We start from the raw sequence: 11,810 nt of genomic DNA, 5'->3' as shown, positions 1-11,810 counted from the left end.
CAGACGCTATACTTTTTGATAGCCGGGCACCATCAGCTTTCTTAGCCACATTTGCTTATGCTCCCATTTGTCTTCAGTGATCCGTTCGACACCTCGTGATCACACAGGCTGATAGGTTGTTCCATGTGGGCTTTGTTGCTTCTGAGCTAGATAGCCGGCCAGGTCTTTGCATATTTTGTTATAATACTCTGTTTTCTTGAGCTTCCCTTTGAAAACTTCTGTTCAGCAACTTTTACTTCACTAGTTCTTCTATCTACTTAAGCTACCTTATATTCAAGAGCAAAGTTCAGAGCAAATGTTTGTTTTAGCAAGGTTATATCTAAACCTTTTTTTTTTTGCAAAAGAACCCCTGCACTCTACAGTTTTGCAAACCACATCTCCCTTGCGCATGAGTTTCCTATGCACACTATGTGTGCTATATGCATATGGGCATTGTTTATGTGGGTACATTATAGCCAAAAATGTGGTATGTAATTTATAACCCAAACTCACCACCACTGACTCAATTCTGAGGCATAGCAACCTTATATAAAGCTTGTGAAACTATGAATCTCTATGGGAGCAGTCAGCATCATCTTTCTCCCAAATTGCCACTAGTGGGTTTGAACCACTGACCTCATGATTAATAACCCAACCTCTAAACACAGTGCTATCAGTGCTTCTTATGTAGTATATCATGTACCCTTATATGCATAACAAAAAAATCCACTGCCCTTGTTTATTCTGACACACAGTAGCCCCTAGGACAAAGTAGAACTGTTGAGGGTGTCTAAAGGCTATAAGCGTTAAGAAAGCAGATTGCCACATCTTTCACCTATGGGGTGCTTGATGGCCTCAAACCATCGACCTTTGGTTAGCAGCTGTGCACTTTAACCACTGCAGCCATCAGAGCTGCTTCTTTCTACGTATAAAAAACATTAGACACTTCCAGATCTACTAAAGCATCTCTAACATATTAAAACAATAGTAATAATGTTTTGATGAGCCTGTGGCAAAGTAATTAGTGCCCATTTGTTATTACGAACCTTTGTATGTAGCTTAGATTTTTAATACTTGTATATATGAGAATTAAACTGCCTTCCATTCAAGCCAGACATCAAAGAAAGTTATAGAACATGAAACATTACCCCTTTCTCATACAGTGCGTGTTCCGTTGTAGAATACAAATGTGGTTCTGTAATAGAGTTATTGTTATTTTAAGTAAATCAATACGTATTTTTTCAGTGTTTCCGTTTCAGTTTCTAAGATGGTAAATATTGAAAGATATAACCCACATAAACAAAAGCTTTGTGAGGTCCTCAATTTCTAAGTTTGAAGGGATCATGAGCCCAAAAAGGGATGAGAGGCACTGCCCATGGTCTCCTCTCCGTACCTAGAGGTGGCTCGCTGTCTCCCACGTGCATGTTCTAACCAGCGGAGGACAAGTTTTTTGTTTCGTTTTAAGGAATATATTATTGTCACTTGCCTACTTATTCATCCCCAGAATGTAGGCAGCAGTTACATGGCCACAAGTAATGTTTCTCCTGATGACCAAGAGTTCAGCCCAAACCTGTATTACTGTAGGAGAAATAGGAGCAGGTCCTAGAATTTGTGTCTGCCAATGGCTGGTAGCTGGATTAAAACCAAAAGTAAAAGTACTGTTAACTGCTTTTCTTCTGGTCCATTGCAGTTTATATTGTTTCCTCCTTCCCCTTCCTAGCCCAGTAATTCAAGGGATTTTAGGGACTTTGTTTTTGTTGGATGCCTTCGAGTCAGTTCCGGCCCATAGTGACCCTGTGCACAGCAGAATGAAACACTGCCCAGTCCTGCTTCGTCCTCACAATTGTTGTAGCCACCATGTGTCAGTCCATCTCCTTGGGGGCCTTCCTCTTCTTCACTGCCGCTCCACTTTACCAAGCAGGACGTCCTCCAGAGAGACTGGTCTCTCCTGACAACACGTCCAAAGTCTGTGAGATGAAGTCTCACCATCCTCGCCTCTGAGGAGTGCTCTGGCCTTACTTCTTCCCAGACAGATAGGTTTGTTCTTTGAGCAAGTCCATGGTGCGTTCAGTATTCTTCTCCAGCACCACCATTCAAGCGCATTGATTCTTCTTTGGTCTTCCTCATTCACATGTTCAATTTTAAGGATGCCAGATCTGAAACCCAGATTCTGTATAACATGTAAGGCAGAGTAGTATCATACAGGAAAGTTATTATGAGCTTTGGAATCAACCTGTTTAGGATTCAAATCCCAGTGCAGCTGTGACTTACTGTGTGAATGGCGATAACTGCCCTGAGCTTCTCTACCCTTGTTTTCTAAAGTGGGTCTGGGATGGCACACCTCACAGGGTCATTGTGGGCTCGTTGAGGTAATGTAATGCATGCGAAACGTTTGTTCCATGGAGACTGTTCAAAAAACGTAGTTCCTTATCTCTTACCCTTTTTTCTTTCTGTCTCACCGTAGCAGGCTGCTCAAGTTCAAGGGTATGTTTTAACGACAGCTCCAGGGCCATGTAATTAATGGCTGACAGATGATGTAGAAGATTATTGTTATAAATTCAGAAATGAGTGAGATCACTGTAGACTAAAAGGATTCTTAGGATCTGAACCTTGAGCGGGATTTGCAGGGGGTGGGAACAATGGGAAAAACCGAAAAAAAAAGGAAAGAAAAAGCCCAAAAAAAAACCAAAAACCCCAAAGCAAGGAACGGTCTAAGCTGCTTGGGTGAAGGGATCCACTTGTTTTTAGCAACAGTCAAGTGAGTAAGAGTAATGGGAACTAGTGGGAAGGTCCCAGGAGTAGATCAAATCAAATTACAGCATTTAATATTAGTACAAGTATGTGTTTTGTTGAACACATGTCAAATATCAAAAACTTGAACTCACTGCCATCCAGTCAATTGACTCACGGCGACTTAGTTATTCTATATTTCAATTTTTTCTGACCTTAAATTCGGCACTTAATTGGGTGATATGGGTAAATTAAGACAGCTTCTTAATATGAAAAAATAATAATAATTTATAAATTATCAAGGATTCATGAGGAAGGGAGGGAGGGGAAAATATGAGCTGATACCACAGGCTCAAATAGAAAGAAAATGTTTTGAAAATGATGATGCCAACAAATGTAGAAATGTGCTGGACACATTGGATGGATGGATGGATTGTGATAAGAGCTGTATGAGCCCCCAATAAGATGATTTTTTTAAAAGTCTTCTTGGAGGCTCTGTTCTAAAGGAAAACTTTTGAGACCTTATACAAAAGTTTCTAACCGATGGTATACAGGCTAGGTGTTAGGAGTTTAAAGAGAGGGAGCTGTCTGGCAAAGGGAGTCAGAGGCTGTGGTGAATTTGTACTTTTGTGAGTTTCATTTATGCTTGCTCACAATGAGAATATCCACTACAGCAACCGCAGATGGTCGTCTAGGATTAAAAGTCGATCTTGACAAGACAGTCTTCTTGTGGCATAGATACAATTTATATTGTGGAGAAACCCTTGAGATGGTTTTGGCATCTGTGAGTTTCATAAGAGGGCACTTTTAAAGCCATGCACGTCATCCTGAAATTTGGGAGAGATGAAACACTGATAATGTTACAAGAATAGTAAACGGTATAATAGATCTGATAATATGAACTTGAATTGTATGTTTACAAAAAATCTGTCTTATAAATGATAATAAATATTATAATTATTACCTTTTTCATTTATCTTCTTGGGGTAGACTTCAAAAAGTTTGTGGAAAAATATCATCTTTTCATATCATTTTTCCACGAACTTTTGTCCCCCCCCCAAAACTTTTTAAAAGCCACACATTAATACCGTATATATTCATGTATAAGCCGAGTTTTCCAGCACATTTTTATGCCGTTTTTGTGGTAAAATTAGGTGCCTCGGCTGATATTCGGGCCGGCTTATAATCGAGTATATACGGTAATTTGTTTACTAATTTAGAAATGTAACTGTCATTGATGCTTTTGCTTTAGTACAGTAAAAGTTAGTTATTTTTATTGTTTATTTTATTTTGCAATAAGCCAAAGCAGCCTGTAATGAAGGTTAGCCTAGTTTTCTGTAAAGTTTGCTTTTGCAAAGAATGTTAAATTTTGTTCTATAATGATGCAAATATTTTTAAAATTTTAGTAACTAAATTTGAAGAGAAAAGACTTCTCAGGCATTTCTTAGAAAAATAAGCTCTTGAATTTTTCCCCCCATCATTTAGGTCAAAGTTGGAAATTGCAATACTCCTAAACCAAGCTTCTTCGATTTTGAAGGAAAGCAAAAATGGTAAGAAATTCTTGGTATTTCTAATGAGATTATTGGAAGTGATTTTGATGTTTAGGAATTAGAAATTAGTGAGCAGATTAAAGAATGATTTTATATTAATAGCTTTCTGCTGTAGACTGCTGTATGTCAGGTAATTGAGAGAGAGATTAAAAGTATTTAACTAAATCTCCTAAAGGGTTCTTATGCCACAAAGTCATAACATACCATATATACTCGTGTATAAGTTGAGTTTTTCAGCACATTTTTATGCAGTTTTTGTGGTAAAATTAGGTACCTCGGCTGATATTCAGGGTGGCTTATACTTGAGTGTATATGGTAGGGTTTTTTTCTTTTTTTAAAAGTTTTATTAGCACTTCATATATCATACAATTCAATAATTCAATCCTATCAAGAAGATAGTTACCATATTCAATTCTAGACATTTTCTTCTACCTTGGACTCATTCATGTACCGTATATACTTGTGTATAAGTTGAGTTTTTCAACATATTCTTATGCAGTTTTTGTGGTAAAATTAGGTGTCTCAATTTTTAAAAAAAAAAATTAGGTGCCTTGACTGATATTCGGGTCGGCTTAGACTCGAGTATATATGGTAATTGTATATTTTTCTAATTGTGGCAAAAATATGCACAGAACATTCTCCAATTCTACAACTTCTACGTATATAATTCAGTGGCACTGATTATTCTTTCATGTTATACAACCATTATTGATAGCCTTTTCCAAATTATGCCACCACCATGACACAGACTCAGTGTCTCCCAAGCAGCAACTATTTCTCCTTCCCCCATGGTAACCACTGGTCAAGTTTAGTTTCTTTCTGTTTTTTCAAGTGGTTTTCTTGATATATAGTATTCATATATCATTCACTTCTAAGGTTAAGTCGTTTTTAAAATATGTAATCACAGTCCGTTCTAGTGCTCCCTCTCCTCTCCCCAATTCATTGTTTGTTCCCAAACCCCTCACTCTCTCCACCTCCTCCCCCACTGCAACATCCCTGACAAACTATTGTATCAGTTAGTATTCCTATGCGTCTGCTCCTCTGTGTGCTTTACAAACTGGGAAACCCAACAAAAAGAATGAAAAACAAAACAAAATAAAATGGCAAGAAGAAAATAATAATAAAATATGAATATAAAAATACAAGTAAAGAATAAAAAGAAAAGACCACCATCAACATTTAAAAGGCCAGAGAAGAAATATCTGCCCTGGAACAGGTGTGAAATACTTCAGCCTAGAGAAATTCAGGTTGGGCCAAGAGGGAGAGCAGCTGACCAAGTATCTTATGGTTTGAATCACCATAATCAAATTTACAATAATATCTGTCTGATAGTAAAGCTGTTTTAAGTCCTTTGCTGTGGCTACGGGGGATCTACCAGAGGCTTAATCTGACTAGATCCTCTACAGATGGATTTTGGCCTCCCACGGTCCTCCGTAGCCTTCTACAAATTGGATGTTCACAGTTTAAGCTCTGATACTTTTCCCTTTGTCATATTGGATTTTGTCATTGTCATCTTTGGATCACACAAGCTGGTGTGCTTCCTCCATGTGGACTTAATTGACTCCTCACTTAGATGGCTACTTGTTTGAAAACAGGCCTTTAAGACCCCAGACACTATTCTGATTAATATCTGGGCACCATCTGCTTTCTTCATCACCCTTTGCTGTAGCACCCTCATCTTCAATGATCATATCATGCAGGTGAGTGTGGAGCAGGGCCATGTTATCAGAACTAACTGGATTGGGGCTAGAGTTAGAGGGGGCCCAGAATCCATCTGCCTGTCCCTGGGTTATGAACAGCAACAACAAAACAAGAACAAATAGGCAAAAGGCAGACAAAGAAGTAAGACAGGTAAACATTCACAATCTTCTCCTTAGGAAATAAGACAATTGCATTTATAATATCAACAGTTTTTTCAATGACACTGTTGACACGAGTCTATGCGAGTACAGTCCAACTGTGAGCCACAGCCCATGCATTGTTGGGTCTACTTGTTTTAAATTTGTAAAATTTTAGAGCTTTGCCAGTTTTTTTTGTGCCTTGCCTGTTTGTTATTTTTTTGGAAAGCACCATACAAAAAAAAAACAACAACAAGCAAACTCACTGCCATTGAGTCAATGCTGAATCACAGCCACCTTCCAGGACAGGGTAGAACTGCCTCTGTGTGTTTCCGAGACTGTCACTCTTGAGGGGAGTAGAAAGCCCCATCTTTCTTCCTTGGAGGGGTGGTGGTTTAGAACCGTAGACCTTGTGGTTAGCAGCCCAATGCATAACAACTATGCTACCAGGGCTTCTATGGCATGATGGCACCAGAGTTACCATTATTTTGTCCTGTGCCGTACTTATTTCTACATTATTTTTAAGAAAGTACCATATTGATAATTACTTGAGACAAGAGTAATCAATGTCTGTTAAAACCGCTAGATGGAAAAATATTGGGAACAATATTTATACAGTTTACTTACTAATTACAAAGATGATGGTGAGACAAGCACATCATGTGACCCTGATTGTGATGCATTATAAAGGTCATGTGTATATTGCTCTTAAAAAAATATGTAGCTTCATTTTAATCATGATGAACCATTTTTGGAAAGACACTACCTAGGTGCAAAACCAGTCACAAATCCAAAAGAGGGATATTAGGTAAAACAACTGGTTTTCTGTTTTGGAAGAGTTCACTGTCATGGAACAAAATCAGAAATTCAATGCTATGTGTGAATCTTGATTAGTTTATGGTCTGGGCGAAGCAAGCTGTAAAGGACATTATTGGACAGTAATAGAGAAATCTGAATACAAACTATGTATTAGATAATACTTATCCCACATTTCCTGAGTTTGATACATGGCCATATATGTATTACTTCCATATATATCAGCACGTGTGTATAATATACAATTAAAGAGTTATATACAAGTATCTCAAAAAGATTTAGTAAGAATGAGGTTAGAAAACTAAAGAAAGGCTGCTATATTCATCACAGGAACAGAAAAGTGGTGGAAAACGTATGGGACTGAGTTCTGTTATACAGTGGATCAGGGAACTAAAGATACTGGTTTGGAAGTAGGAAGACGTGGCCCGGAGAACTCAAATAGGAGCCTATTTTAGCAGCTTATAGAAGAAAAGAAAGGGTTTAGAAGGAAGCTCACAACTAAAATACTTGTCTGGAAAGTCCCCACCATTTTACTCGGTATTCTGACTTCATCCGTACTGCTCCTCACTTTTGAAACCCCTGCCCTGGCCTCAAGATTCACTCCTTGCAACTGACTCATGAGGGAGGTGAAGAAGGGGAAGGTGTCTTTCTTGGACCTTAAGTAAGAAATCTTGCAGCATTTTCCCAGGGAATATGAGGGAGTTTCAAAAAGTTCATGGAAAAATTCCATTATCTTTTAATTCCATTTTTCCACAGATATTTTGAAGCCCCCTCATATTTTGTGTAGTGATTAGTTTTTATACTACTGATGCTGCTGTTGATAGCTATCTAGTTGACTCATGCTCATGGTGATCCCATCTGTGCAGAGCAGAATTGTTTCATAAGGTTTTAAGACTGTGCCTTTCTGCAAGTGAATTAGCAGACCCAACCTCCAAAGTGCCTCTGGGTGATTTCTAACTGCCAACCTTACGGCTCTTAGTTGAGCATTTAACTGTTCGTACCACCCGGGGATTACTGATTCCATAAGCACTGGTACTTTAGAAGATGAGAACTACCTCTATTGGTTTATAGAGTATGCATTCTTAGCAGGGAGAAAAATTGTTTTGGGAATGGGGTGTAAATCTTACACGTTAAGATGGTTTATAGGTAGATAGGTGTCTATTATCTAATCTGCTCTAACTCATGACAGCCTTAACATTCAAGAGAACAAAATGCTGTCTGGTGGTCCACTGTTAGTCTGTTATTTTCCTTGTTCTTCTCACCAGCAGTCGATCCCTTTTGATAATGTGTCCGAAGCAAGCTAGCCAGGTTGTTCTTTTATGATCCATAGGTTTTCATTGGCTAAGTTTCGGAAGTAGAGCACCAGACCTTTCTTCCTAATCTTAGTCTGGAAGCTCCCCTAAAACCTATCCACCATAGGTGACCCCGCTGGCATTTGAAATACTGTGACTTAGCTTCCAGTATCATAGCAGCACACAAGCCACCACATCGAACTGACAACAAACTCACAGGTGGGTGGACAGAATCTATCAGAGACACAGCTAATATTTCATGGAAGCAGGTGATGACAAAAAATCTCCAAAAAGATGTTTAGGTAGAGCAAAACGAAGGTGGGGAAACTGCTGTGGGCCAGCGTAGATGCAAAAATATGAGGCTGTCTGCTCCTGTAGAGATTTACACTCTGGGAAACCCGAAGAAACAGCACCACTCTGTCCTGCAGGGTTGTTGTGAGTCCGAATCAGGTGATGAGGTTTTATTTTACTCATCTATGGCGTCTTTCAAGATCTCCAGACCCTTAAGATGTGCATGTAAATTCTTATTTATTAATAAAAAGCATGTTGCTTTTTCGCTACATAGTTTATAACAGGTCATGTTGGATATTCTGTGCCATAGGGAAGCCTGGAAAGCTCTTGGTGATTCAAGCCCCAGCCAAGCAATGCAGGAATATATCGCAGTAGTTAAGAAATTAGATCCGGGTTGGAATCCTCAGGTAAGACTTAATGATTGTAAATCATACTTTCTGAAAACATAATACCTTTCACATTTTTAAAAGTAAGCTTAGGAAAAGTGATATTCCCAAAGTTTTGTTTTTCTCAAGTCAAAAGGCTATGAAATTAACGTATTTCTAATCTATCCAAGAACACCCTTGTGTGTGTATTAAAAGAACCAGCCACTAATACTGAAGACATCTCTAGCTTGCATTGAATAGTTAAAAGCCTAGTGATAACTTTTAGTCACATGAAGACTCAGTTCATTTCACAATTTTAAGTTTTCTTTGAGATCGTCATTATCTTTGGAAAAGAAAAGTTTCTCAGATTTCGGTCTTAATATGTTCACTTTGTACACAACGTTTATTGAGAGGGATAAAAAATATGAGGGAAACATGTTTTCTAGGGTAGGGAAGATTAATCATAGTAAAAATATAAGAGTATTAGATAAAAACACAAATGCTAGAAGTACAGTAGAAAGAGATTACTGTGAACTTTGTACTGGATATTGTTTAAATATAACCATTTTGGGGGGGTGGGTAATACTTATTGGAGAATCTTTGGAAATATCCAGAACTTGTTTAAAGGTGGTTGCTACTTCATTAAAAATTTGAAACATGGTTGACAAGACGATTCAATGAGCTAGAAGTTACATTAATATCATGTCAAAAATGCAAACTGGGTATTAATTTTCCATCAAAATATTTAAACCTTACATTTCAATGGTGAATGAATTAAGCAATTTTCAGTTTGTTTAGTTATAGTAATTATTCCACAGATACATAGTTATCACCAGAATTTTTAACAAAAACTCAACCTGTCATCAAGTTAGTTCCAACTCATAAGCAGCCCTATAGGACAGGGTAGAACTGGCCCTGTGGGTTTCCAAGACTGTAACTCTGTATGGGAGTAGAAAGTCTCATCTTCCTCATGTGGAGTGGCTGGCGGTTTTGAATTGCTAACCTTGTAGTTAGCAGCCCACTATACCACCAAGGCTCCACCCAAAATCTCATAGTTGTGAGAAGCTGTAGAAGATTAGATTTGGGTATAGAAAAGTTCATGGAAAAATGGAATTAAAGGATATTGGAATTTCTCCATGGACTTTTTGAAGCCTTGTATACTGTGACATATAAGAGTATCTTAATAATGAATATAATGTGGAAGAAATAATCAACTTAAGATATTAAGTTATCTTTAATGATATGCCTATTTTGGGGGAGTCATTGAAAACTTTCCTGATGTTTTTAATTTATGTGAGTCATTCTCAGAAATTTTCCATTTTATTGATAGATTTTATAAAACACCAAATGTGCAATCAAGCATATATCGTAAAGATCCTATAGGTTCAATTCAGTGGTCAAACCCAACTCAATCTGAAGACATGGCCCAGTGCTTTAAAAACAAACAAACTTGAATGCCTCTAGGGAGAGAACTTCCTCCGCCAGTCTAATCACAGGAGTCTCAGTTCTCTCCTGGTGGTTCGTTCTAGCTGCTCTATTGCCTGGTTTGTGACGGCAGTTGGTTTGTAACTCCTGGTAAGTGATAGAATTTATGATTTCTTACCTTCTCTCCTTTACTAAATAAACTCCCATTAACAGTGACTCTGAAAATGCTTGCAGATTGCATGTGATCAGTTCTTCCTTGTGGAAATGCGCACAGAGATTAAGAATGCTTTTTAAGGTCAGCAGTTTCTAACGTAGGGGAAGCATGAAGCTTTGTACTCCCACAAGGACTTACAGCCTCAGACACCCACGGGGGGCAGTTCTACCCGGTCCTCTAGGGATGCCGTGAGTCAGAATCAGCTCAGTCACAGCGTTGGTCAGACACTTAGTAAACCAAGCAGAGCCAAAGACACGTTCAAATAAGATCATTTGTTAATAAATTACAGCTGCACCTTGACTTTAAATGGGGTTTTGTTCTAACAACTCCATAGAAAGTTGATTCTGCTGTAAGCCTCGTGCGTTTTTTAAAAATGATCATTATTATTGCCCGATATTATCCATATTGTGAACAGTATATCATTAAACCAAATGAGTCAATGAGTGTACATCTAAGAATGGTGACATCAGAAAACATTGTTAACAATAAGATGTGCAACTTCCCCGCTCCAAAAACATATTGTTATAAATACGGTCTGGGTGGTCTTACATATATTTTTCTTAATAGCTCAACTATGTCATAGGTTAGGGACAACCTATATTCTAAAAATGTTTATTACTTTGCTGTTTAGTCTGAATAAAAATGGCAATACATTAGTTGATTTTAAATCTAGTAAAAAGATAAAGATATCCCTTTCTACTTTGTTTAATAAATGGTATCTTTTACTGCTTTAAAATTTTTTATTGTGGGAAAATATACATGAGGGAACTTCAAAAAGTTTGTGGAAAAATTCCATTATCTTTCCATTCCATTTTTCCACAAACCCTGTGAAGGCCCCTGAATAACATAAAGCTTGCATCTTAACCACTTTTGAAGTGTGCCCTCTAGTGACATTAATTACTTCCCCAATGCTGTGCAGCCATCACCACGGTCTCTTTCCAAAACTTTCTTATCAACCCCCACAGAAACTCAGTCTGTTAAATCCTGCTTCCTTCTTCCTCTCAGCCATTGTACATAGCGTGCTATTGAAATAATGCAGCCATATGGAAATAAAAAGTTCAGCACCATGAAAGCATATAGGACAAAACTTTACATAGCCTCGCCCCATGCTCCCGTACACTTACCCATCTTGTCATGCTCCCTTAAAGTATCTGCTTTTGACTGTTTTGTAATTGTATAGTACAGTGCAACACTAAACTTTAAATTCTTTCTTTTAAAGAGGTGTCATGTAAATTAAACATTGATTTGTCTAACAAATGAAAATCCAGCCCACTGCCAGCAAGGGTTAGGGTTAGGCCTAGGGTTAGGGT

At 38.0% G+C, this 11,810-nt stretch overlaps 1 protein-coding gene across 1 annotated transcript in view; it reads left to right on the top strand.

Annotated features, from left to right (window-relative positions):
• The window catches only part of ACBD6 (acyl-CoA binding domain containing 6), a 188,020-nt gene that overhangs the window by 6,898 nt on the left and 169,312 nt on the right, over positions 1-11,810 (top strand). Inside the window, exons 2-3 of the mRNA XM_004706695.2 lie at positions 4,195-4,259; positions 8,807-8,903. Of these exons, the coding sequence (XP_004706752.1) occupies positions 4,195-4,259; positions 8,807-8,903 (162 nt within the window). The remainder of the gene's footprint in view (positions 1-4,194; positions 4,260-8,806; positions 8,904-11,810) is intronic.

The sequence above is a fragment of the Echinops telfairi genome, unplaced genomic scaffold (genome assembly GCF_000313985.2).
Source record: "Echinops telfairi isolate 266 unplaced genomic scaffold, ASM31398v2 ScPeMD7_7424;HRSCAF=8462, whole genome shotgun sequence".
Taxonomy (NCBI): Eukaryota; Metazoa; Chordata; class Mammalia; order Afrosoricida; family Tenrecidae; genus Echinops; species Echinops telfairi.
This window is presented reverse-complemented; position numbering and strand designations above follow the sequence as displayed.